General features: G+C 42.5%; 3 protein-coding genes across 4 annotated transcripts in view; 1 reads left to right on the forward strand and 2 right to left on the reverse strand.

Moving 5' to 3' along the window:
* The window catches only part of rhbdf1a (rhomboid 5 homolog 1a), a 30433-nt gene extending 21002 nt beyond the window's left edge, over positions 1 to 9431 (forward strand). For both annotated transcript variants that reach the window (XM_083976634.1, XM_083976635.1), the window contains 15 exons: positions 931 to 1144; positions 1938 to 2144; positions 2329 to 2451; positions 2619 to 2782; positions 3084 to 3335; positions 3439 to 3550; positions 3659 to 3733; positions 3831 to 3992; positions 4111 to 4211; positions 4301 to 4364; positions 5313 to 5407; positions 5492 to 5567; positions 5904 to 6004; positions 7919 to 8072; positions 8848 to 9431. In XM_083976634.1, coding sequence (XP_083832760.1) covers positions 931 to 1144; positions 1938 to 2144; positions 2329 to 2451; positions 2619 to 2782; positions 3084 to 3335; positions 3439 to 3550; positions 3659 to 3733; positions 3831 to 3992; positions 4111 to 4211; positions 4301 to 4364; positions 5313 to 5407; positions 5492 to 5567; positions 5904 to 6004; positions 7919 to 8072; positions 8848 to 9267 — 2320 coding nt within the window. In that variant the 3' untranslated portion in view covers positions 9268 to 9431. The remainder of the gene's footprint in view (positions 1 to 930; positions 1145 to 1937; positions 2145 to 2328; positions 2452 to 2618; positions 2783 to 3083; positions 3336 to 3438; positions 3551 to 3658; positions 3734 to 3830; positions 3993 to 4110; positions 4212 to 4300; positions 4365 to 5312; positions 5408 to 5491; positions 5568 to 5903; positions 6005 to 7918; positions 8073 to 8847) is intronic.
* Positions 9432 to 10593: 1162 nt separating this feature from the next.
* On the reverse strand, positions 10594 to 12519 carry aanat2 (arylalkylamine N-acetyltransferase 2; the record flags this gene model as incomplete). Its single annotated transcript, XM_083978127.1, has 3 exons — positions 10594 to 10899; positions 11568 to 11722; positions 12354 to 12519. 3 exons carry the CDS (start codon positions 12517 to 12519, stop codon positions 10594 to 10596), a joined length of 627 nt encoding a protein of 208 aa, XP_083834253.1.
* Positions 12520 to 17300: 4781 nt separating this feature from the next.
* Positions 17301 to 27136, reverse strand: mgrn1b (mahogunin, ring finger 1b). The gene is made up of 16 exons (XM_083976582.1): positions 26736 to 27136; positions 25638 to 25756; positions 25398 to 25486; positions 25147 to 25293; positions 24369 to 24486; positions 24144 to 24210; positions 24006 to 24049; positions 23860 to 23907; positions 22973 to 23041; positions 22721 to 22880; positions 22531 to 22640; positions 22165 to 22379; positions 21103 to 21214; positions 20947 to 20992; positions 20748 to 20852; positions 17301 to 19269 (listed from the first exon to the last, which is right to left on the reverse strand). The coding sequence occupies exons 1-16, from the start codon at positions 26821 to 26823 to the stop codon at positions 19157 to 19159; spliced, it is 1650 nt and encodes a 549-aa protein (XP_083832708.1). The 5' UTR covers positions 26824 to 27136; the 3' UTR covers positions 17301 to 19156.
* Positions 27137 to 27585: the final 449 nt, after the last annotated feature.

The raw sequence follows: 27585 nt of genomic DNA on the forward strand, positions 1-27585 counted from the left end.
AAACCGAGGTTATGGAGGCTGCAGAGGCGAAGCACATGTACACAAACACATGCTCGAGTATGAGCTGCTGCATCATGTTTCTGACGCAAAACAAGAGGTCACCGTTGAGAATTTTTTTCCCTGAGCTGCGTCAGTCAGAATTACATTTCAACCTGACGTTCAATCTGCAGCTGGTTATTAGTTAAAAAAAAAAACGAACTTGGCAGAGTTTCCCTTTGAAGAATGTTTCCACTTCCACTTCCTGGCCTCAGGGCGCTGTAACATTGTTTGCTCTGGTACTTATTAGGCTTCAACTGCCAGCGACGTGATTACGTGTGTATTCAGAAAGGCCGACGTGGAGGGACTCGATTAAAACCTCCGGGGAAAAAGAAAAAAAAAAAAAATCCCTCGTTCTCTGTGTTAATTGGATTTGGTGTCTGTTTGTGTCAGTAAAGATTAGGAAAATCTGAATAAGTTGGATTTTATTTGCAGCATCACAACTACAGTAATCCTCTCCTGCTCTCTTTCTTTGCACATGTGGACTTTGGGAGTGTGTAACTCTGCACCACACGTGCACACACACACACACACACAAACACACACATAGTTGGTGTCTACCTGGCTGCCGGTCTTTCCCAGTGTGCCTGGGCATATACATGTCCAGGCTTGTTCTCTTTACTGCTCCTATTACTTTCACTCTGCGGGCCACTTTCTGACATCCTGAGGAGCGCGGGCTTATCAGTCCTTTGCATGTTTGCCGTCCCACCCCTCCATGTAGGCTACTGAGCTCTTAAGAGGACCCTCACTGAGCGCCTCTGTATCTCCTTTTTGCAAGTTTCACTATGTCAGATAGGATTTAATCTCTGTCTGTGAGAAATGCTTCTTTTTCTTTTTTATAATGCATGTGAGCTTTGTGAGCCAGAACTGAAAGGTCAGTGTTTGTGGTGTTAGGGGAACTGCGGACTGGTTTGGAGTCAGCAAGGACGGCGACGCCACCCAGAAATGGCAGAGGAAAAGCCTGCGCCACTGCAGCCTGCGCTATGGGAGGCTGAAACCACAGGTGATCCGGGAGATGGATCTGCCCAGCCAGGACAACATCTCCTTAACCAGCACTGAGACCCCACCTCCTCTCTACGTCCCCTCCTCACAGCATGGCATGCAAAAGGTGAAGGAATACCTGCGCTGCTTAATCCTGTTGTTATTTGAAAATATACAGGTGCATCTCGATGAATTAGATTATTTATGACAGTAATTCAATTCAAAAAGTGAAACTAATACATTATATAGATCCATTACACACAGAATGAAACATTTCATGTCTTTATTTATTTAATTACTTTTAATTGTAATGATTATGGCTTACATTTAAAGGTCCAGTGTGTGTAAATGAGCGAACAGTGACATCTAGCATTCAGATTCTATTATTTATCTATTAAATAATTCTATTGTTTATTTATGAACGTGAAACTAGGGCAAGACCCTTGCTATATATAAAAGAAGAATTATAAGGCTATGAAAACCAAACAAATTTTATTTTATAGCGATTATACACTTATACAAATATATTCATTGGTAGTATATTCAGATTTTGCCAATAAACCTTGACAAATATTACACACTGGACCTTTAATGAAGACCTAGAATGTAGTTTCTCAAACAAATTGAATATTACAAAAGACCAATTTTAAAAAGCATTTTTAATATAGAAATGTTGGCCTTCTGAAAAGTATGTCCATCTATATGCATAGCCTACTGTATATATAAACATATAGGCCTATATTTCATACAACCTTAAAAAAAGAAACAAATTCCATTTTCAACTTTACAGATTCAAGTATCAGTCTGTCTCTCTCTCCGTGTCAAATCAATCTTATTTGCAGCATCTGTCTCTCGATAATAAAACCTGTTATTGATTCGCTGCCCTGTCTAACCACCACTGGGGGATCTCATGTCTCCAGATCGTGGACCCGCTGGCGCGAGGGCGAGCTTTCCGCATGGTGGAGGAGGTGGACGGCTACAGCGTGCCTCAGACCCCCATCACCCCCGGAGCTGCCTCCCTCTGTTCCTTCACCAGCTCCCGCTCAGGTCTCAACCGGCTCCCTCGCCGACGCAAGAGGGAGTCGGTGGCAAAGATGAGCTTCAGGGCGGCCGCGGCGCTGGTCAAGGTGGGCGACGGAGATGAAATCAGATTACATACAAATATGTGTAATATGAGGAATAAACAGGAAAATAAGTGAGACAGCACATTCATTTAATTGGATTTTATTGGTGCTGGGTGACTTTGTGAAGTGCTGCGATGGAAAGATTACAACTGTTAGTGCATTTTGTGTTTTTTTGTGTGTTTCTCAGGGGCGTTCGTTACGGGAGAGCACCCTGCGACGAGCCCAGAGACGAAGCTTCACTCCTGCCAGCTACATGGATGAAGATGTGGTCGACTTCCCTGATGAACTGGACACATCCTTCTTTGCCAGAGTAAATGCAGGAAAAAACAACACAGTTATTCTGCTGTTGTTACTACGCTGCTGTCGTATTTATTTATAACCGAATGATAATTCTCATTCTAAAAAAACCCACAGGGATTCTGATCTTTTTGGCATCTGTGCTCATTATTTCCTCTCCACTCCACTTGTCCTCTCTAGGATATTCTGATGCAGGAGGAGCTGTCCACGTACGCAGACGAGGTGTTTGAGTCACCGTCTGAGGCGGCCATGAAGGAGGATGAGCCCAGCAGCACGAAAGATGAGACGGAGTTGACAGGCAGCGCCCTAGATAAAACCGAGCTGGAGAGAAGTCACCTCATGCTGTGAGTTTTTACTGTGCAACAGAGTTTAGTTCTCCGAGCTCTGCTGATCCAAACATTTTTTTAAATCTGCTGTGAGCTTTGTATGTAGGAAATAGGAATAATAATGGAGGTGCCATCCACAAAGATTAGATGTCTCAGCTTCATCAATAACCAACCTGACACAAATATGATTAGTATTTATTGATCTTGCCCCAGATAATGGACGATATGACACAGAATACGTGGTGGATATCGTCTTATTTCATCATCATTAAGCTCATAAACCTCTCCCCATCTCTTCTCAATGTGTCTCGACCTTCAGACCTCTGGAGCGAGGGTGGCGTAAAGCCAAAGAAGGAACTCCAGGACCACCGAAAGTGCCGTTGCGGCAGGAGGTGGTGAGCGTTAACGGACAGCGGCGTGGTCAGCGCATCGTCGTACCTGTCAAGAAACTTTTCGCCCGGGAGAAGAGGCCTTACGGGTTGGGCATGGTGGGGAAGCTCACAAACCGCACCTACCGCAAACGTATTGACAGCTACGTCAAGAGGCAGATAGAGGACATGGACGACCACAGGTGCTGTCCCGCACTAACGTGTCTTGACTAATGAGCTTTGTCTCTCCCGCTCCCCTCGGTGAATGACACTGATGGATGGTGTTGTTTTTCTGTTCTTCTCCAGGCCTTTTTTTACATACTGGATCACCGTGGTCCATTTGCTCATCACCATCTTGGCTGTATGCATCTATGGCATCGCACCAGTGGGCTTCTCCCAGCATGAGACGGTTGATTCTGTGAGTCCGGGCCGAGCTGAGCCATCAACGTCTTTGCAAAAACACCAACAAAATATTTTCATATGATGCATATTTTCTGACTCTCTGTCTCTTTTTCTCTTGATTAAGGTTTTAAGAAACAAAGGCGTGTATGAAAATGTCAAGTTTGTGCAGCAGGAGAACTTCTGGATCGGGCCGAGTTCGGTGAGCACTCACTTCCCTGCTTCCTGTTACTTGATTGTGTCACACAGACATAAAACATGACAAAAGCAATAATCACGTGTTAACGTCTTTTAAATAGGAAGCTCTGATCCACTTGGGGGCCAAATATTCTCCATGCATGCGGCAGGACAAACAGGTGCATGAACTTATCAGGGAAAAGAGAGCTATCGAACGCAACTCCGCCTGCTGCGTGCGCAACGATCGCTCTGGCTGTGTCCAAACCTCAGAGGAGGAATGCTCGGTATGTAAACAAACTCACATCTTTGCTTTGTGAACCTTTAAAAAAAAAAAAAAAATTCAAACACAATTTAAAGCTGTGGGAAGTTTTAATCCTTTATCTTCGTGGTTTGATTTTCTAGAGTACTCTAGCTGTGTGGGTGAAGTGGCCGAGGCATCCCAGCACTCCCCAGTTAAATGGTAAAACCAGGCAGTATGGCTCTGTGTGCCATCAGGACCCCAGGTAAGATGCACCAGGAGCTGCTACAGTTACATTTCTAAGCATAAATGAACTGACACCCTGTTGTTGACGCGTGTGTAATGTCACTGCAGGATATGTCAAGAACCCGCCTCGGTATCACCTCACGAATGGCCTGATGATATCACCAAGTGGCCGGTGAGTAACATCAAACACTGTTTGGTGTCAAGACTTTACAGGAAGCATTAGACTGGTAGGGAAAGGGATCGTTCAACATTTTGGCAAATTGGCCCATTGCCATAATCCCTATAGTCATAGCAGTAGGTTTGTTAGCGTTAATTGTCGGTGCAAGCTATTTTTAGAACGGGGGAGCAGAGCCACGAGCTGCTCAGAGCTACGCTACGGAGGGTCATGGGATTTCTTGGTTTCCCTCATCAAACTCATCAAATTCACAATCCAACAACTCCAAAACGCTCTAACGCTCAAGTTGTGACCTGCACATTCACCACGCTATGAGATAATAACAGAACGTTACGAGACGAGAGTTGTTTTCGAGGCAAATGCATGCAAAACCAGAGCGTTTTGGAGTTGTTGGATTGTGTATTTGATGAGTTTGATGAGGGAAACCAAGAAATCCCATGAGCCTCCGTAGCGTAGCTCTGAGCAGCTCGTGGCTCTGCTCCGCCGTTCTAAAAATAGCTTGCACCGACAATTAAAGGTAACAAACCTACTGCTAAGACTATAGGGATTATGGCAGTTTGCCAAAAATGTTGAACTATCCCTTTAAAGTTTAGAAAAGATTACTCAACCACTGGGCCAATTGACAATGTTTTGATTTTACTGTGCAGCCCTGCTCCTGGGGGACTGCAGGGATTTTTGGGGGGTTGTACAGAGTTGTGCAAGTAAATTTCTCCTTTTTACAAAACATTTTAAAGTGGGGGTTATTATGAAAAGTCTGTGTATGATAAACCAGGGTGGGGTGTCACATTTTGTAAATCTTTATCATTGTCTTGTGCTGTCTTGTCCAAAGGGCGTGCACACATGATGTCATATCAGACATCCTGTTGGGGTGAAATCATAAACATATGTCTCCCTTTCAGATGAAATTTGAAGGATTCACCGTTGTTTCTCTGCTCTGGGTTTTAGATTTGTACCAGGTACAACACAGGGAACCACACCAACCTGCCTCATATAGACTGTACCATCACAGGCCGACCCTGCTGCATAGGAACCAAAGGGAGGTGAGCGTGAGCAGAGCAACATCCAGACGTGATGTTGTGAATCATTAAAGTGGATTACTAACCGCCGCTCGTTCTCTCTTCAAGGTGTGAAATCACATCCCGGGAGTATTGCGACTTCATGAGCGGCTACTTTCATGAGGAGGCTACTCTCTGCTCCCAAGTAAGCATCTTGTAGGAACACAAACAGGATATTTTATTTTCTCATGAGGGGAAAAAATGTGGAGAAGCTATTTGTGTAAAAAAACACAAAATTGAATTTGTGGAACAGCGATTGCTATTTTTAATCTGCTGTGCTGCTTTGTGCGCTTCCTGATTACCAAAACAGATGAGAGTGAGTGAGAGCTCAACAAACGTGTTTATGTGATCTTTGATTATCACTTCAGTACAACATGTTATAGTCTTCTCTTCCCTTGCTACAGTAGATGCCTCTGTGGTTGTATTTCTCATTACGACTGCAGGGACTTCATTAACACGCTCCTCTCTGCTCCTTCTTCAGGTGCACTGCATGGACGATGTTTGTGGACTGTTGCCTTTCCTCAACCCCGAGATCCCAGATCAGTTTTACAGGCTCTGGCTCTCACTTTTCCTGCATGCTGGGTGAGTGAATGAGCTGTCAGCATTAATTCTGCTTCATCAGATAAAGAAAAAAATAGACAAAGATGAGGGAGTAGTAGCATCAAAAGGGAAAAACTCTCCGCATGTAGTGCATTTTAGTACCACAGGTGTGCAAATAAAAGCAAATCTTGACAACCAAGAAGCTCAGAGGCTGAAACAAGGTCAGTGAATGAGTCAGTGAAGGAGTAGAAAAGAGCATGGGGTCTGCTTTGATTCAGGCCAACAGGCTGGATCAGCATTTCTAAAGGAGCGTGTTTGGAGCGGGCGGCGAGGAACAGGATGTTTGAAAGATCAGAAGCGGTCAAATATGTTGTTGTGGTGGCGCGTACGAGGAAATTGACTCCAGTTGTCAGGAACTCTTCAAATAGTGCAGACACGCACAGACAGACAGATGAAGATCCACTCACTAGATATGTAAAAGACAGAGGTGGAAGAAGACCAAATGATTCTTCACACAAAAGACAAAGATGTCGCCAATTTTATTTGTTATAAAATGTACCTCAAAGGGATATTTTTCAAGTGTATAATAAAGGCGACGTACCATTTCCTACAAGAAGATCTTTTTTTCATCATGAACTGTGGCACCATCAGAGTGGTAACTGTGAACATCCTGCGACTGTGAGCGATTATTCAAATTCAAAAGCGAAAATAACACATGAGTAAATCACAGGACCAAAAAAGAAATTGTGGAGTGAAAGGAATTTCATTTCATTTTCTTATTTGTTCCAGCCAAGGTAATTTCACCGCCCACACCAGTACATGAGGGAATAATTTAGCTCCATAAAATGTTCCTTTATAAAAGAAAAATAGATTTGAATTAACAGTGTATTATCGTGTTAACTTTGACAACCCTAAAAAGAAAATTGCTGACCACAATCATAACCGCAATGCATTATGGTCTATATTACTTGCTTAGTGACCATCGGTTGAACATTACTTTGCACACTGCATTGTGGGATACTATGAGTCCACTATAGCAGTGGTTCTCAAAGTGGGGTCCGGGGACCCCCAAGGGTCCTTGAGACGGTTTAAGGGGGTCCCCAACTTTTTCTCAAAATTGTACCAATTTTCTTCCCCAGAATTTTTTTTTTTTTCCAGAAATTTCTTGAAATTTTTACAAAAACCCATGCCATTGGCAGTAATTTCAATGTACACTGACTAAAAAACTAAGGTCATTCAGTCTCTGAACAAATATTTGCGTATTTCTTGTGTTTGTTTAAAAGTTTTGTCCAACGGGGGGTCTGTGGTCTAATTTGTGTCGGTTTAGGGGTCCTTGATTTAAAAAAGTTTGAGAACCACTGCACTGTAGGGTATATTAATACTCACTTAACATTCAGACAGCACTACAAAATGGTGTAGTTATATGAGTGACAGCCTGAGAATAATGGTTTGTTAGACACTATTATATAGAACTAATACTGTACATGAAGGAGGTTTGAGATGAACCAGCAGGAGCTTATTCCAACAAACGTTTCCTTATGGGAAAATCACAATGTCCTCTTCATCACATGCAGTCTTACTTTGACACAGTGTTGGAGCCGTCAGTCAGGCGCTGAGAGACAAAGAGCTGACCTCTCGGATAAGAAGAGGGGCAGAGCTGCGTCCTGCCGTCCTCACGCTGCCTGTTATCTGTCTCGTGGGTAATTAACCAAAGTGCCCTCACTACAAGAACTCATTAAGCTTCAGCGAGATAGAGACCGATTTTGTTGATGGGCAAAAGTTAACACCCCCACCCCCCACCCCCCCTCGGTCGGCTGCTCGAGGGGTTTGCCTCTCAAACACAGAGGGATAATCTGCCTGACATGTGCAGCTTTACACACACACTCACACACACACACACATGTACGTCACATTGCACACGCGTGAGCACCCTTGTCCACATCTGTCCCTTCCCAGGATTCTCCACTGCCTGGTGTCGGTGGCGTTCCAGATGACCATCCTGAGGGACCTGGAGAAGCTGGCGGGCTGGCTGCGCATCTCAATCATCTACATCCTCAGCGGCATCACCGGCAACTTAGCCTCAGCCATCTTCCTGCCCTACAGAGCAGAGGTTCGATCCCCCCCCCACACACACACACGACAAGATACCAGTGTGTTAATGAGTCAGAGGTTTCTAACACCACCATATAATGTAAAGAATAAATGTTGCTGAATATTAATTAAACTTCATCAATTCAAACTTTATTTGTATAGCACTTAGAAAAAACTGTAGCACAAAATGCTTTACAATCAAAGATAAAAATAAAGAAAATATGAAAGACTTATTCATGTTACATCATGACAAACTAAGTAGTAAGGAAATGATCTTACATTTAGAAATGAGGAAACACAGGAGATTTAAAATATTAAAACAATAAAAACAAATAGAATTGAATACATTTAGATTATGTGAAACAGAATAAAAAAAGAAAATGATATGTAGCCTAATTAAATACATAAAATAAAATAATAAATAAATAAATAAGGCTTAATAAACTAATAATACAAGACCAAATGAAAACTCTATAAAATAAGCCAAGATAAAAGCTAGGATAAAATAATAAAACCTGAAACAATTACCTTAAAACTCATATAGGATTCAATTAAAGTTTAGTTAAAAGCAGGCCCCTATTTATAAGCAGTTTCTGCTTCTTTGGGGTTCCCTTTCATGTACATCTGTTGCAGCTGCTTATCTGTAAGACATTTTCTTTCTAAGTACATGAATAAAAAATATCTGAATCTGAATCTGATGCTAAAAAGGTGGGTCTTGAGTTTGCTTTTGAAAGTATTATACAGTATATAGTGTGTAAATTAAGCGACGTCTGTGCCTGCTGTCTCCTCCCCAGGTGGGTCCAGCTGGATCTCAGTTCGGGATCCTGGCCTGTCTGTTTGTGGAGTTGTTTCAGAGCTGGCAGATCCTGGCGCAGCCCTGGAGGGCCTTCACCAAGCTGCTGTGCGTGGTGCTCTTCCTCTTCGCCTTCGGGCTGCTGCCCTGGATCGACAACTTCGCCCACATCTGCGGCTTCATCTCCGGCTTCTTCCTGTCCTTCGCCTTCCTCCCCTACATCAGCTTCGGCCGCATGGACCTCTACCGCAAACGCTGTCAGATCATCGTCTTCCTGCTGGTGTTTGTCGGGCTCTTTTCAGGCCTGGTGGTGCTCTTCTACGTCTACCCAATCAAGTGCGAGTGGTGCGAGCTGCTCACCTGCATCCCCTTCACGGACAAATTCTGCGAGAAGTACGACCTCAACGCTCACCTTCACTGAAAGCGGTGCCGTGGAGCGTGGAGCTGTGAGCTCAACAGGAAGGAAAAAAAGGCATCAAGTCCAGAGATGTGGACTGACGGGCAGCCTGGGTGTCTCCACTCTGCTCCTGTATGGGCCGAGGACTGACTGTCATCCCCCCCTTCCCCCTCCTCCCTCTGTGAACTATGACGATATGCTTGTGTTTCTGTTTCTGTTCTTTTTTTTCTTTTTTTTTTTTTTACTCTGTCAGTATGAATACCTATGCCACTCATCATAAGAACTTCCTTTAATCACCTCCCTGTTCACAGACAGTCATTGTCACTCCCCCACTGTCCGGTGAAACAAAGGTATGGCACCTCTGAACCTCAGCAAAGCTCCCAGCTGCCCCTTTACATGTGAGGTAGGAATTAGACGAACCAGCGCTGGTACACAGAGAGAGACGAGGAAAAAGAACATTCACACTCCAGACATAGGTTTTATTATTATATTATTATTATTATTATTATTATCCAGGCAACCTCATACAGAAGCAGGGACGAAAATCAAATATTGATACCTTTGGTGCCTTGTTGATAAATGTACCAACAACTACTGCCATATTTTTGTTACATTATGCTGAGCACTCGAATGTTTTCTCTTATTTGTTGTATTGCTTCTCGAGAAGTGATGATTTGTTTTGAACACGGTAGTGTTTTAGCTACCATGTCTACTCACATGTAACTGAAAACAGTAAAAAACAAAAAACAAATCGACAAATCCAAACCGTCTGTGACTTTCTCTTGATTCTGTTTATTCAAATTAAAACACAACGGAAACATTTTTTCCAATCGACAATCCAAGCACGATCAGGTATGTGGTTTACAAAAATAGAACAATACACCCAACATTTAAATGCATTTACATGATATTTCCAATTAATTGCCCTTTTGATTTCATTACAAACCATAAAATGTGAGTGATTTGACGGATATTAAATAAATAAATGGAGAAATTGTTTTAAAGCTAGAAAATCTGATGCGCTACAGGCAACGAAAAGGAAAATAATCTGATGTCTGATGAGCTCAATTATCATCTTGGTTCATTTCTTTGCATGAAGAAGTGAATCCACTGTCCCCCACTCCTCGCTCAGTGGGTCACGACGGGACGCTGCGAGCTGCTGGCAGTCGGATGCTGAACCCAGTCCACTGGTTGATAACTGGCCCTGTGCTTCAATCTGTCCATCTGTCCGCTGTGTTTTTTTTAGCTAATCTCCTCTGCCCTGAGTCCATTTTTAGTGGTGAGTGAAGTGGAGTAACGGGTATAGGGGAGGTGGAGGTGGAGAGGGAGTGGGGATGGGGATTGATGGGACTAGCAGCCACTGTTCCTCCTGGCGTACGCCTGCCCGCCCAGCGTGTACTCCATCTCGTGGAACTGCATGCTGGACACCGAGATGGCGGACTGGCCTTTCTCCTTGAAGCCGGCCTTGAGGTAGAAAGGCACCAGGAAGTCCTCGCAGATCAGCAGAGCTCGGCGGAGGCCCGGCATGCAGCGCAGGTACTGCAGGTAGCGCCACAGCAGGATGGAGCCCTTGCCCTGCTGGCGGCAGTGGCGGTGCACGGAGAGCACGTGGATGTGCACGGTGGGGGTGTCTGGGACATGCTGAGTCATGGCCTCCTGGAGTGGAGGGAAGAGGGTAAATAGAAGAATAGATGATGTCAGGACACTGAAATTAGTCACTTTTTGTGAATCAAACTGAAGTTTAGTATACAGCTCTGGAAAAAACTAAGAAACCACTTCAAAAATGATCAGTTCCTCTGGTTTTACTATTCATAGCTATGTGTTTGAGTGAAATGAACACTTTTGTATCATTCTATAACCTACTGACAAAAATTCTCCCAAATTGGAAATAAAAATATGGTCATTTAGAGCTTTTATTTGCAGAAAATGGCAACAAGTCAAAATAACAAAAACAATTCTGGTGTTTTGAGACCTTGTATAATGCAAAGAAAACAAGTTCATATTCATTTTCAAACAACACAACACTACTTTTTAAATTTAGGAAGAGTTTAGAAATCACCATTGGTGGAATAATCCCAATTTTTAATCGCAGCAGTGTTTTTTATTTAATTTATTTATAATCTTTCTTCCTCATTAAATATGATTTGGTTCAGGTGATCAGCTAAGTAGAGTGAGGTGCTTGTGTTGGGAGTTCAACACTGGAATCGATGGCTGCCATACATGTAGAGAAGCTGATTTTTGGAGTGGTCTCTTTACTTTTTCCAGAGCTGTATATAAATGAATAAAAACACTAAATATCTTCAGTATATCACAGGTTTTCATACTTGCGAAAGCCTCTCCTTGTCCCAGCCAGAGCCGATGATGAACGCTACCAGCTGCCCCTCCTCGAACCAGCCCAGTGAGAGCTCGGGGCACTGACTCAGGAAGTTAAGCACCTCATCCAGGGTAAGTGGACACTCACCAGACACAGACACGAACGCTGGAGAGGATGAAAAGAACCAGATCATACAGAAGGTCGTGTCCTGGGACTAATGATGATGAAAGAAACGTGTTCTCCCTCTCCAGATGAAAGGAGGCACTGAGATCACACTCACACCCACTCACACACACAGACAGTATCTGGGATTTGATGCATGAATACATTCACCCAATGACTGGAAATAGAGTGTGTTCTTTATCAAATACATGTGGAAAATTAGTCAGAATCAAAAGGTACATATGTGTTTTTTGGGTAACACTTTATTTTAAGGGGTCCTTGTTCCTGTGTATCTACCTAATTAATTACAGTGTAATTACCTATGTAACCGTATGTAATAACATGTACTTACATTGTAAATACATAGTGTATTTTCGTGTACTTACAGGTCCTTGTTACACTTGTAATAAGAAATGCTTGTGCAAAGAGAGAGGCCACTTTGGCATTTCTTATTACAAGTGTAACAAGGACCTGTAAGTACACCAAAATATACTATGTAATTACAATGTAAGTACATGTTATTACATACGATTACATAGGTAATTACACTGTAATTAATTAGGTAGATACACAGGAACAAGGACCCCTTAAAATAGTGTTGCCGTTTTTTGTTTACAGATGAAACTGGACTCACCTTCTCTCTCGATCTCAAACACACTGATGGCGTCCTGCGGCGTGAGGTTCCTGAACTCGCTGGCTGGGAGTGTGTGTCGTCTCTGTCGCAGAGAGCTGACCACGGAGACGGGCGTCTTCAGGAAGAAGGGCTTGAGGAAGGGCGAGCCGCTGAGCTGCTGTGTCATGATGCCTCAGAGCTGCAATATACAGGAGGTTGTGACGACTGCTCAGAGATCTTCTCCTTCTTCTCCTTCTCCTTCTTCTACTTTAGTCTTTTTGCAATATTTCTGTATTTCAATAATGCAGTCAGATGTAAAACTTCCCCTGTCTGTGGTCTCTCAGCTCTTGAGTGCACTCTGTCTACCCTCAGTGGACGAGACTGCTGACCTCTGTGTCTCCTGCTCTCGTCGTCGTCGTCTTCGTCCTCCTCCTCCTCCTCTTCTGCTTCCTCTCTCAGCTCATACTGTGAAGTGGCTCTCTCAAAGTAGGATAGCCTTCAGCGCACGTGTTTCCAAAGTCTCTAAATCCCTGAGCGCTCTTCAAATGACAGACACTGCAGCTGCATTGAGGTACTTCCTGTTTGATCACACTTTAGATGCGCTTTTTTTTTTAACCCTAAAACAGACAGGAGTGGAAAATAAGTTGCAAAAATGTAATGTTATCACTCATCTCTTTAGGCCCTAAGAAAAATATTTCCACATTCAAAAAAAATATATAGGCCTTTATATATTCAATATTTTGGATTTTATGAGTTGTATCTCCCAAGTTACGTTGCCTATTAAGGTATAAAAGGGCCAAGCTGTCAACAAAATTATACCACACATTATTTTGGAATAACTTTTAACACATGAGGGTATTTACAGCAATTAACTCTCTCAAGGCTGAGGCCTTGTATAGGCCCTTTGGGTCTCTTGTCTCGGCTTGCACCTATTGTTTTTTTGTTAATGTATTTTAATATGTCCCATTTTTTTATTCTTTATTGGTGCAAAATAAATAAACTAAATAAACTAAACTCCCACACTGTAGCTATAAGAAAATGAATGAAAGTGGATCAGTGATATTAGAAAATGATGATGAGCCAGGATTCATATTTTACCTGATACATATCTGTCCACACACGTGCACTCAGGTGTGTGTGAATGTGTTTGAAGGTGAGACGTGTGGCGTGATTGGATGTGATGATTCGCATGTTTTTGGAGATCAAGGGCGTGTGAGCTAATTTAACCACAGTGAGTGGGGTTGAGGTTGAGGAGGGGGGGGATTTGTGTGGATTGCTGTTGGGATGATTTCATGCCTCAAAGAGGTTTAGCACAGACTAATTAAATGAGGTAGCACTTGCTTTGACTGACCTGAGGTAAACCTGTTTACACAGACACTCAACACAGTATAGTTGAATTTCAAGGGGGCCATTTGAGTTCACTCTGAATAAAATTAGTTGCTTTTTATTTTTTTCAGACAGATAATCTCGGTGCTTCACATCATTAAGTCTCCTCCAAAGGAAAAATGTGACCCTATCTTTTATTTATAGCTTGTTTTGTTTGAGTGTGAAAGCTGAAGTTTTAGTTTCCAAACACTTCTCACATTAGTTCTGAGTGTAATTAACATTTCCAGCAGCGTTTTCGTCGCCGCGCCTCTGCAGATAATTAAATTAAATAAATAAAAGGCGCTTATCTGACCTGTATTCAACTGGTCGCAGCTTATTTATTTCCTCTGCAGCCAAACAGGCTTCACACCACAATCGCCTGGCCTGAGGCTTAGCCCTAATATTGTTTAATGTAGCCTCAAGAGATCAAACCAAAATAGAATTGTTTTAAGGATTATGGTTTTGCCCCACTGCTTTTCTTTTGGCCTTCCCTACTGTAATGAATGGGGGGGAAATCTCCTTTATTTCAAGCCACCTACGACGTCATTTGGACAGCTGGCCAATGGCAAAACACCAGAATATCTCTGCTGGTCACATCATCAGATGGTAGAGGCGACACACACAAACACACACAGTTGTCCAGAGATGAAATGACCTTTTCTGACCTGCAACTTTGTCAATCTGTGTGGCCAGGGAGGGAGGAGAGGGAGAGACGAGAGGGAGGGAGGAGAGGGAGAGACGAGAGGGAGGGAGAAATAATTCCTCATGGCCTCTACAAGCAGCCTGTTGGAGCCGAGTGAATGAAGAGGCTGAGTTGTTAGGAATCTAGAAACATGATTCAGGATTTTAAATTGGAGGATCAATAATTTAAAAAAGAGTTTAAAGGGATAGTTCAACATTTTGGCAAATTGGCCCATTGCCATAATCCCTATAGTCATAGCAGTATATGTTCGTTAGCTCCCTTTATTTGTCGGTGCAAGCTATTTTTAGAACCGCCAAGCGCAGCCGCGAGCTGCTCAGAGCTACGCTACGGAGGCTCATGGGATTTCTTGGTTTCCCTCATTAAACTCATCAAATACACAATCCAAAATGCTCTTGTGGACAAGTTGTGACCTGCACATTCACCACACTAGATAATAACAGAACGTTACCAGACAGAGTTGTTTTCGAGGCAAATGCAGAGACTGCTTGCTGAAAAACTGCTCCTGACGGGAACGTGCATCTGTGGGTTTTGCATGTATTTACCTCGAAAACAACTCTCGTCTTGTAACGTTCCGTTATTATCTCATAGCGTGGTGAATGTGCAGGTCACAACTTGTCTACCAGAGCGTTTTGGAGTTGTTGGATTGTGTATTTGATGAGTTTGATGAGGGAAACCAAGAAATCCCATTAGCCTCCGTAGCGTAGCTCTGACCAGCTCGCGGCTCTGCTCCGCCGTTCTAAAAATAGCTTGCACCGACAAATAAAGGTAACGAACCCACTCCTAAAACTATAGGGATTATGGCAATGGGCCAATTTGCCAAAATGTGGAACTATCCCTTTAAGAAAGGAAGCTGTGGATGCAACGTATTAAACTCTGACTTTACTCAAACCTCAATGACCTTCTCTAGCTGGAAACGTCACCGAGCCTAATCCCATCCCCAGCGTGTGTGTGCGTGTGTGCACATTCTCTTCACGCACATTTTTCTCAGTGTATTGTGTTTTTATGGGCGAGCTTGAGACCACGGTGTAACTGAACCCTCATTAAAGTGTGGAGTACACCTGTCGGTCCAGCTGAGCAGACAGCAGCAGTTAACCATCGCTGCAGAAGAGGAATGTCATTTTGTTGGAAATATGAAACAACACACACACATTTTAAAGAGCGAGGGCACTGGAAAATTATTCTAAAAGTCAACTGTCACTCATCAACTGCCTGCTGCAGCACACGTAGCTTCACCTGCAATAAATAATGTTCAACCAAACTAGTTCATAAAATATTCAAACATTTTTTCCTATAAGAACCAGCAATCTGTTGTACTGATGCTAAAAATATCAATAGATATCCACAGAATAATATATTACAAATACATACATTTGTTTTTCTGAGCTATCATCATAATAAAATCATAATAAAATATAAAGATGTAGGCAACGTGTACAGTCATTTGTGATATAAAACAAACATAAGTAACCAAATCATTTTATTGTCACTTTGTATTTGATGCATCATACAGCTGCACTTACAACTACTTTTTAAACCAAATGTTACAAGTGTATTTGCATGCGAGTGTGTGTGTGTGTGTGTGTGTGTGTGTGTGTGTGTGTGTGTGTGTGTGTGTGTGTGTGTGTGTGTGTGTGTGTGTGTGTGTGTCTGCATGTCTGGTATTCATCCACTTGGCTCTGAGTCAGCTCTAGTTAATTTGTTGACAGTGCAGGTTGTGTGTTATCCTCCAGCCCTCTGGTCCCAGAGGCGATTTATTCACCAGCAGAAACTGAACCAACTGAAACTCTCACATTATTTTCCTTTGAAAACTGAGGGACGTGTATTTCTACAGGCTAAAACTGCTCTTTAATAAAACTTATTTCTGTTTTGTTTTTTTTACATACAGGAACAAAAAAAAGAAAAGAAATTGACGGTAAGTCAAGACATCACAGATAAACAAGGTGTTTCAAGTCAAAGATTAACTGAGAGCCAGACTTGGTGGTTTTTACTGCAGTCCATGGTCCATGTGCTGCAGGCAAATAAAAACACAGGTCAAACACACAGTACTGACCGGAGTGAGTCAGACCTGGAAGCTGCAGTTTCAGGACTCTAGTTTCTACCAGACACTGGTTTCAGGTTGACAGCTTTCACATTTCATTAGTTTTTCTTTTTTTATTGAAAATGTTCAGAGCAATAAATATACGGTATATAAACCTGTATGAACATTGTCACCACATATACAGCATAAATACAATAATACAAAAATCCTAAAACTGTGGTCCTGAAAGTATAGCCTTCTTGTTAGCCTTGAGAAAGTGGTCCTAAATCTGCAGTCCTAAGCCCGTGGTCCTGAGACTGCAGCTCCTTGATCTGCAGGAACATCCCACTTGTTTGATTGCCTGCTTGTCCAGCGGGGGGCAGCGTTTACCCTGCAGGAGAACTCACTGTGATCAGGTTTGTACTACAACTACAACTACTACAAGAACAGGTTCAAAAGACCTGAGTAAGTTTTGTTATCTCATACACTCTGTGTGTGCCTGTGTGTCTGTAGTATGGAGGGTGGGAGGGAGGGGCTTTCTTTGTAATTGTTTCTTTTAACATGTAAAGCACTTTGTGTTGCATGTCTTTGCAGGAAAAGTGCTCTATAAATAAAGTTTTGATTTGATTTTTGATTTGAAGTCTTTGGTTGTTTGGGATGTTATTGTAGTTTTATTGTCAGGAATTCAAGGGAAATTATGTTTTCACATTTCATCCTGCAATTATAGCAAAATGACTGACAGCAGCAGAAGCATTTATGTTTTGGGAAAGTTCAAATTTAAGTCCAATTCAACTTTTTAACCAAACACCACATTGCATTGCAACAGAATGGAATTTGCAGTAAAAATAAATAAATGAATGAGTCGGAAAACAAGTGGTAGTTGAAGTACTGAGTCTTTGTTCTTTATTGTTATACACATGCTGCTATACACACGAGGATAGACAGGTACTGATTTTACAGAGAGCCACGAACCACCTACTGTGGAGTTATCCTGGATACCAGGTCAATAGTGGTCAGAACAAGAACAGGAAGGCACAGTGTCAAGTTGAAATGGCACAGAAGAGGAAGAGGAGGAGGAGGAGGAAGGGGGGAAAAGACAAAAATAACCACCATACTTAAAAGCCGTGAGAGTTTTAAGCGTCTACAAATTCACATGCAAATGCTATAGCCCGATTATTAGAATGCAACGTTTGCATCTATTGCATTAGATGTTTTCCTTCTAGTCAAACATACATTTAAGAGAATCCACTTGAACCTAAATACTAAGATTAAATGCATAATTGATAAATGGTCATAACAGTTAAATGAACAGCTCAATTGAATATTGCTCAATAACGTGATACATTTCTCCAGTGGCGTGAAGGATCGCGATAGAAAAAGAAAGGCTCTGTACATCAGCATGAGAAGTCCTGTACGCGGGCGGGTTGGACGCCGCTTGTGTGTTGTGGCGTCTCCGAGAACACTAATGTCCGATGCGACAAGCAGGCAGCCATATCAATTCAAGGCACATAGATCTATATGCATGGCGCTACACATACAGGACCAAGGTACGTAAAAAGGCGTTGCAGCCACACACAAAAAATCCCCTAAAATCTCCCATTTTTTGTTTTTTTGTTTTGCAGCCACATCACAAAAGCAGACACCGGCATTGCCACACACACACAAAAAAAAAATAAAATATAACAAAAATAAAAATACAGAATGTACAGAGTTCAGCCACATCTACGACAAGCACCACTTACTGTGCCATACTCATCATACATGTCAGCAAAAACATGTAGCTGGAGCGTCTATGCTTGTTGCAGGCTTTAACCGTCTTTGAGTTCAGCTGTTAGGATGTGAATCTGTAGCTCTTATTTTGATTATCAAAGGTTTTTAAATATGTGCATGTTAACTGAATCTAGTCCCATTACTTCAATATCTGGATTTTTTTTTTCTCTATATTATATGCAAGTATACAATTTTGGAGGTAACTACACAGGATTCTAGTACAGTTATAATACATAGATATCACACATCTGAAATAATAATACTTAAAAAAAACTGACATGTGGATGTTTAAGACTGCAGAAAACTTAAACTAATGTCATTAAAGGCTTGTTATGAGGAATGGATTATAAACCAGTGCAAAAAGAAAGAAAAAAAAGTCACTTCAAATGGACACATAAACACATAAAGTCATATGTTTTCAACCCCATAATGCTCAACCTGACTGGAAAAAATGAACACAATATCTAAACACAGAGTAGTTTTTTTTTTATATTCTTCTGGATTTAGTGCCAAGAAATCCATACAGAGTTAATTTAAAGTTAAGTGTGCTTAGAAGCGCCACTGGGTGACAGGTAGTGAAATATCTCCACATTACAAGTCCACAACTTTGGCCAAGACACACAACTGAACACCATCTGACAGTTAATGAAATGTTTTCAAAGGCGGGGGAAACATTATCTATTTTCTTTTCATTTCTTCTTTTTTTTTTTTAACATCAGTCATTTTTGCATGGATCGAATTTCTTTTCTAATGTCAGAGACGTTATAATGGGATTAACAGAATCCTCCCTCGTCCTGGTGAACTTCCTGTCAGGGTCTTTGTCCACTGATCACAGAAGCAGAAGACTTGAACTGGGGGTGGGGATGAGGTGGGAGGGGCGTTAAGAGGAAGAGAGGGAGTTGGATGAACTTGTGAAAAGCATAAATCTGCTCTGATGGATGAGAGAGGGGGAGAGAGGCTGGATCTGAGTCAGGGGTTGAGATGCTCGTCCTCCATGTGAAGGCTGCTCGTGGGACACAGGAGAGGCTGGCTGGAGCAGTTTGTGCTCTGACTTTTCAGGCTTTCCGTCGACTCTGAAGAACCTGCAGAGGGAGAGGAAGCTGATAAGCAACGAGGCCCAGAGTGAAGTTTCCTCTCAGACTCTTAATAACAACAACAGAGGCACCTTAGAAGCAGCTCTTATTGTTAGAGTTAAAGGGATACGTCGCCAACATTTTTTTTCTTGTGTCTTGCCTCACTCCTGAGTCCATGACAAGCAGATAGACACCATCCTTTCGACTGTGCGTGCACTAACAAGGGAGATAGAGCCGTATCGCCCGTAACTAGCTTAGCTCAAACGCTGGAAGTGTATAGGTAGTGTTAGCCTGCCTCCTACCCGAGCCGAAATCAGCAGTCAGAAGCTGATTTCATTTTAGCTCTAAACTCTGTAAATATATCACTTTTATCGACATTTCAAACATTTTTAGGTGAGAAAGTAGCCGTTTAGATCAGCAGTGTGTCGTTAATTTGTCTAAATACCAGCTGTTTGCAATTTTGTTCGGACGAATTTGGCACTACTCAAGCTAGCCGTTGTGACCAACGCACTTCCGGTTACTTTCACAAAATAAAACACCCGTTGCCCTTTACATACAGAAAACCATGACGATAGAATTTGTGCTTTTACTTTGAAATAGGAAGCTAACCTACCCTCGATGTAGCTAGCTTGAACCAAAATAAACCGTCTTTGCTTGAACCCTCCGTTTTGACCGATCTCGTCCCGTTACCGCCATTTGACCGCTCAAGATGCCTTACCGGAGAGTTTTGTCGGCTCTGAGACGAAGATCGGCCCGCCGGTTTCCGTTTAGAGTTGCTGAAGAGTGTCTCTGATGACTTTAGGTGGAGGCAGGCTACCACTACCTATGCACTTCCAGCGTTGGAGCTAAGCTAATTACGGCCGATACGGGGTCTCCCTTGTTACTGCACGCACAGTTGAAAGGATGGTGTCTATCTGCTTGTCATGGACGCATGAGGCAAGACACGTAAAAAAAGAAAAATGTTGGTGTATCCCTTTAATACCTGCGGGATCTTTTTACTCTAGCTCTGACTGACAACAGTGAATGTGTTCACGGAGAAACAGGATTCAGTGGGAGCAGTAGAGCTCGTACACAGAGAAGCAGAGCAGACAGGAAAGCCTACATACCACAGTTACTCCTCCATACCAATAGAGCAGGAATCAGGACCTAGAGCTGCCCAGAGTGAGGCAGTATGAAGGGGTCAGACCACAGGGAACAGGAGAGGCAACACAAGAAGCACTCAGGTTAGATGCAAAGCACAGGAAATCACAGCCTCAAAGTCTTGGATTAAAGAAGAGAGACACTGTGCTGAGCATCAGAGATTCATCATCGGAACAAAAGGCAAAAAATGAGCAAGAAACAGATGATTTATAGGAGCTTGATCAGCTAAATTGCTTTAAGCCGTCATCAGAAAGTACAGGACTACACGGTAAAAAGCTTCATCCAAAAACACAACACGCATTCACATCTCATCTCATCTTTCTTTCTGTCCCATTTGTTCCTCTCACCCGGCAGAGAGAGGTCGCCCGGTGGGTCGCTCTCTGTTTTGGTCAAACTGCTGTGTTCGCTGCTGCAGTCCTGCAGGATGTCTGCCCCAGCATGCATCCTGTCCTCTGGATCACGGAGGAGAGCGAGCGAGAGGAGCAACAGTGTCACTCAAATGCATCATTGTTTTTTTGTTAATGGAGAGGAAATGAGAGAACTCACCATCATCTGGAGACAGAGACTCTGCCACGTCCTCGGCCGCTGTGGCCTGGAGGAAGACAGAGTCAGATCTTTATGTTTTGGACATTTTAAAGTCTTTTATAAGTTTTTTTTTTTTAAATAAGAGTTTAAATGTCAGGAAGTGAGGTGGCTCCTTACGTCTGTGGGGGCGGGGCTGCTGGACAGCATCGTGTGTGGCTGAGCATCAGACATCTCCGACAGCTTCTCCTCATCCTCCTCCTGGATGGGAGAGGACGGAGACCTGAGGGTGCTGCAGGGGGAGGCGAGGTAAGACATTAATGAAGACACAAAGATAAAACTAGAAAGGATAAATCATTTCTGTGACAGAGAGATTTCCCTGAGAAGTATTCAAGATATTACATTAAAGGGATAGTTCAACATTTTAGCAAATTGGCCCATTGTCATAATCCCTATAGTCTTAGTAGTAGGTTCGTTACCTTTAATTGTCGGTGCAAGCTGTTTTTAGAACAGCGGAGCAGAGCCGTGAGCTGCTCAGAGCTACGCCACGGAGGCTAACGGAATTTCTTGGTTTCCCAAATACACAATCCAACAACTCTAAAACGCTCTCGTGGACAAGTTGTGACCTGCACATTCACCAAGCTATGAGATAATAACAGAACGTTACCAGACAGAGTTGTTTTAGAGGTTAATTCATGCAAAACCGCTGATGCACGTTCCCTTCAGAGGCAGTATTTCGGCAAGCAGTCTCTGCATTTACCTCTAAAACAACTCCGTCTGGTAACGTTCTGTTATTATCTCATAGCGTGGTGAATGTGCAGGTCACAACTTGTCCACCAGAGCGTTTTGGAGTTGTTGGATTGTGTATTTGATGAGTTTGATGAGGGAAACCAAGAAATCCCATGAGCCTCCGTAGCGTAGCTCTGAGCAGCTCACGGCTCTGCTCCGCTGTTCTAAAATTAGCTTGCACCGACAAATAAAAGGTAATGAACCTACTCCTAAAACTATAGGGATTATGGCAATGGGCCAATTTGCCAAAATGTTAAACTATCCCTTTGACTAAGGTCAAAATCGAATGACCTTTGACCATCAGCACCCAAATTCAGTCTGTCTCTGATTCAAGGTGAATGTTTTTACCAAACGTAAAGAAATACCGGAGATCCTGAGTTCACAAAGACTAAACCATGTTTTTTGTGGTCACTTTGATCTTTGATATAAACATCCTCACTTAGGTTAGGTTACCTGTCAGGTGACTTGCTGACTTTGCTTTTCTGCAGACTCCCATCACTCAAATGCTCCGGGGAGCTGAGCTGTCGGCCTTCACCGCCCGGACCCCCTGAGAAGTTGATTTCATCGTACAGGGGGGCCGATGGGATGGCAGGAGACACCGACCGCAGACCGTTCAGAGCCTCCAGCAGCGAGATGGGCTCAAAGCCGGGAGGGACCGAGTCTGTGCCCTGCAAAGAGACGAGAAAGAGACGAGAAACAATGATGTTTACATTTACCGAGTAACACAAGGGCAACACAGCAGGGAGAAAACACAGATCACAGTTGTTACACATCATCTCCAGTTTTAGCTGATAATACACAGATGTGCATGAGACGTACTGAGTGCTCATCGTGGTCCATGGTCTGAGCCAGAACAGGGCTGAAGGACACAGGAGAAAGAGCTCCAGGCTTTTTCCTCACAGCTCTGATCTGCAGGAGGGCTCTGAAGGCTGGAGAGAGGACGACCAGGTCACACTAAGCACAATTATTGTATTTAATTTGATCAAAAAATAACGTTATCGGCTCTTACGCAGCCTGCAGATGGGACAGTTGTTGGCCTGGTAACGCAGAGTGTCTGCGCAGGAGTTGCACAGACACAGATGTCTGCAGGGCAGGATGAGCGTGTCTCTCAGGTCTGACAGACAGACAACACACTCGTTGCTGTTGTCGCTGTTCTCGTCATCAGAAGGCTGGAGAATGAAAAAAACTGAATTTATTAAGCTGAATAAATAAAACAGTGATGATTTTTAGGAATTTTTTGAAACAACACGACAATCCGTACCTTGGTTTCCTGGTTGTTTTTGTTCTCAATGCCGTAGATCTCCTGTAGGAGGTAGCTCACACGGTCCACCTGAAAAAGATTAAACAGATATTATATTATAAGATTATCACTCCCACACTTCAAATCCAAACTCAAAAACCACCTGTTCAAAACTGCCTTTTCCCTATGATTTCATTTGCACTGTCTAATTTTAACCATTCATCATCATTTTGTTTACTCCCCATTGTTATAATTGATTGTGTTGCACTGTTTTTAACCAATATACGGTGTCCTTGAGTGTCCAGAAAGGTGCCTATAACTAAAATGTATTATTATTATACATCATCTCCACAGTCTTGTGTTTTGTTTCTTTGTTTTTTTTTCTAGAGAGGCATGAGAGCAGTGCAGCACAAAAAAATAAAACCATTACCACCACAACCTTTACATAGATGCTATATATAACTTCCTTGAGCTTCATGTAATCTTAAGATTGCATTTAAGGTCTTCTTGAGAGATCTACGTTATTACCAGACTCCCAGGGGTCTCGGCACAGATTTTAAAGGCCTTTCAAAAGCTGCAGAGGGAACGAGGATCAAAACAGAAAATGCAGCTGGAATACTAAAAATAGTTATATTTCATTTAGAGCAATCTGCCTGCACTCTTTCCAGAATGTCGACCCCGTGTCCTCAACAAACATCCGTCTTTCACCTGGCCGGCGCTGCGTTAAGAACACGCTGCACTTTATAGATTAATGACCGCGCTGCTATGTAAATGAATAAATCCAAGCAGAATATTTATGACGCACGAGCAAACCCCAAACCGTGATAAAAATACATCTCCCTTCTAACTTCAATAAAATATGAATATTTATAATGTCAATTTTGAAAGAAGATTATTTATAAACTTACAATTTGTTTCTGCTTCAGAGGTTTGACAGAGAAACTGCCATCAACGTGCTGGAGGCAGAGAAAAAAACAAAACATGTTTCAACTCTTATAAACATTTGTTCTACACGGATTAACAGGCACTTACTGTTGTGAGGGTGAACACTTACTCTCTCAAAGGCTGCCAGGAGCACATGAGCATGTCCAAGGCAATCTTCAAAAACGAAACAAACACGGAAGAGGAAGTCAAATGTTGACCAAGTGACCATTTGAGTTTATCACAGAGGAAAAAGACTTAGGAAACTCACCATCTCCTTCGTCCACCACAGCCTGGATAACCATGGGAAACACTCCTCGATCAAGGTCGAAGTTCAGCTGTGGCAGGAAAAGATACAAGTCAGTGAGCTGCAGTTGTAAACAGAGGACAAAGATCAAATCTTGTGTTGCTATACTGACAAAAGCTCCAAGATTTAACAGCGTTTTTGTAATGTGTGATCTAGTAATAAACTCCACTTGTTGCTGCAGATACTCACATCCTCCTCTTTCCACTCGGTGAAATCGATTTTGAAAGACGGCATGGAGAACTGTTGGCTCACCCCTCGCTTGTAATGCACAGTTTCAGACACCATCGATGGATCTTTTGGACTGTACCTAAACACAGCATGATACAGATTAAATGGTCAGTGTGTGTGTGTGTGTGCTCTATTCTCCAGAGAAGAAAACACAAAAAGACTGACATTTAGACATCTCATCAGTGTGACAAGATTCACAGCAGCTGTCACAGTTTAAATGATCAATAAAGTCATTATTGTCTGTGGACAGAATGAAAATAAAGAAAGCTGAAAAACACAGAGCTGTTCTGGACTTTTTGATAGCAGAAAAAAAATGACTCATCGCTCTGTCACATAAAACAATAACTTCAGTGGAAAGTATTACTTTCATCTTCTTCAGAGTCTTATCTGCACAGTATCCATGGTGACTGCTGGTTGCTAAGGACCCGCCGTTATCTACTTAAGTCATTGTGCTCTATGGCTTGAATTTCACAATAATGGGTATAGTATAAACGTCTCTGACAATGTTGAACACCAAAAACGAAGCTACGGTCTCAATTGATTAGGTCAGATTAACATCTTAATAATTAATTATCTCATAGACTGACACTAAGCTCCCTGTTTGATTCAGAAAAAGGTTAAATTGTGATATTTAGAGAGTAGAAAAGTTCATTACTATGTAACTGTTCATCATTTGTGCATCAAATATCTAAAGTTTCTTTATATTTAGCCCCAAGAGAGAAGTAAATTAAATTCTTACACTGCCATCCCATTGGAGAACTCCTCGAACGCCTGGCAGTAGAGGGTGATGGCCACTCTGGCATCGGCATCGAAGGTGAACTCTACTCCGTACTGGACCTTTGGTTTCCCTCCTTCTTCCACCGGTGTGTCAGAGTCATCTTTATACCTACAATCAAGAGGTTTGACACGACATGCGTTAACTTAAATCAGCACATTTCCTTTGAATAACTCTGAACTCTCTCTCTCGTTGTGGTTCGTATCTTTCTTTACCTGACCAAACGCAATGAGTCCTTTCTAATGTTGACCAGACTCCTCAGGGTTTTCACCGGCTCGTGAGGTGCAGGCGTCACATACGGAAACTAGTCAAATAACAACAGCAAAAGAAAGGACGCTCAGTGATTTTGTTTTGACTACCGTTTCATTTGCCTGATTGAAACTAGATTTACATCTGTGGAAAATATACAGCACTTGAATTATCTAATGATTTAAACAATCATCAGTTTTTTTCACCTGCACTGGCCTGTTTCCAAGAAAATTCAGGTCCATGTTTTCTCCGAAGAGGTATCCCTCAGGATGCGGTGTGTCGAATTTCTCTCCTCCCATGAAGAAGTGGCTCGCAAAATAATTCCCTGAGGACAAGAGAGAAAAGAAGGATGAGTAATAAAAGCAGACTGACAAACACAGTTAAAAATTTACTGTACTTGTTTTTGAAAAGAGAACATCTGGATCAGTGTAAACAATACATTAAATGGTTTGTGTAGAAATAAGACTGAGAGTTGTGGTGTGATATGCAGTATAACTACTGTTTTAGGTCACCCAAGAAATAAACAACAGCAGCTTCACCCCATGCAGAATTAACATGAGTTTTAGCAGGATTTATCTTTATATAATTTTTAATTGTAGCTCTCATAGGTGTGTGCATATGACCAGCTGACAATAAAATGCCTGGGTGGTTGTTTTTATGGAGTTTCAATGAGCTTGACCTCTTGGTCTCACATTGACACACCGACTCTCAAACCCACTTTACATAATCTGAGGACAGATCTTTAAAAAAAAAAGTGAACAATCATTAAAAACCTAGGATTATAAACCAATAATTATGAGTGTCGCTGTCTTGGAGACGGCACCGTGAAGGTCTTTGTTTTGAAACCTGGAAATCACGTGTTGACGTGTGTGTGTGTCATGTCTCTGGACGTCAGCAGCTTTTGACTCACTTCTCGAAGCTTCAATCTAAAGTTTTGTAGTCTGTACAGTCAGTTTTCTTTGTCAAACGATGCTTTGTGAATTAAGATCATTATTATTAAAAGGGACCTGATTGTAAACGAACTTGCTTGAACCCCGCACAGTGTCCGACATTCAATATTACAGTATAGGCTACATATCAGTAACATGTCTGACTGATGTGAGATCTGGCTTTGAATAAACAATCAAATGTGTATAATACGTCCACACGCAGTCATTATTTAACTATACAGATGACGATGATCAATATTAAAGTAATTATTGGGAAGTGTTTGTCTCAGTTTTTTTTGCTCATACTTTAGGTCATGTCGATAACTAGCCTACATGTTACGTAAACACAGGTAAGACATGCTCCCGATCGCTTACCAGATTTCGGTGGAAATCGATAGGCCGAGTTGGCCTGGATATCGATATCCTCAACACCAGCGATCCTGCGGCTCAGGATGGACCCCATCTTTCCCTGCTCGATCGCCGATGTTAGCTACGGTTAAGTTAGCAAGCAGCTTGGCAAGCTAACGTTAACGGCGCGACGGCAGCTCCAATTAGCTCTGCCTTCGGGGGCACGCTAACGCCAAATCGAAGATAACATCGACGGAGACAACAAACAAAGCTGTCGTTAGTTGAACATTGTACGCGTTTGGCTGTAACAACAGTGGCTTCGCCGTCGTGGTGCTACTTGCTAACAGGAAACAGAAAGCGTCTCGGGCGAGAGTCTCTGCTTGTTGTTTTGGCCGAGCTGTGCTAACGGAGCAGGGAGGCGACCTGATTGGCTGTCTCCGAGCGTTCCATAGAGTCAGGGCGCTCGTCCTGTGTCGAGGGACCGCCCGGCGCTCGGCGGGGAGCACGGAGTCAGGTCAGGGAGGGGAAGAGGTGAAAGGGTCAGGAAGAAACTCAAAGTGGAATCTGATCAATAATGAAAGACATAATTAAAGGAACACACTGACACAATTGCTCTTAATTAATAAATTAGTTATTTTAGTGTTTATTAGCTCCACAAAGTCTATTTATTACGGTTTTAAAGGGAGCTGCATGCTGTATGTCGTTGAATAACAGCTCTTCAGCATTCTCAGTTTGTCAGGTTTCAAATAATATGTCATGTAAATTAAGATTAGACAAAAGTTATGTATTTATAGATCAGACCCATAGACTGATCAGACCAGACATCTCCTGACCCATGCTCCTCAAGTCTGCAAATCCTTGGACCACGTTGCATTAT

This window comes from Trachurus trachurus, assembly GCF_905171665.1.
Source record: "Trachurus trachurus genome assembly, chromosome: 8".
Lineage (NCBI taxonomy): Eukaryota > Metazoa > Chordata > Actinopteri > Carangiformes > Carangidae > Trachurus > Trachurus trachurus.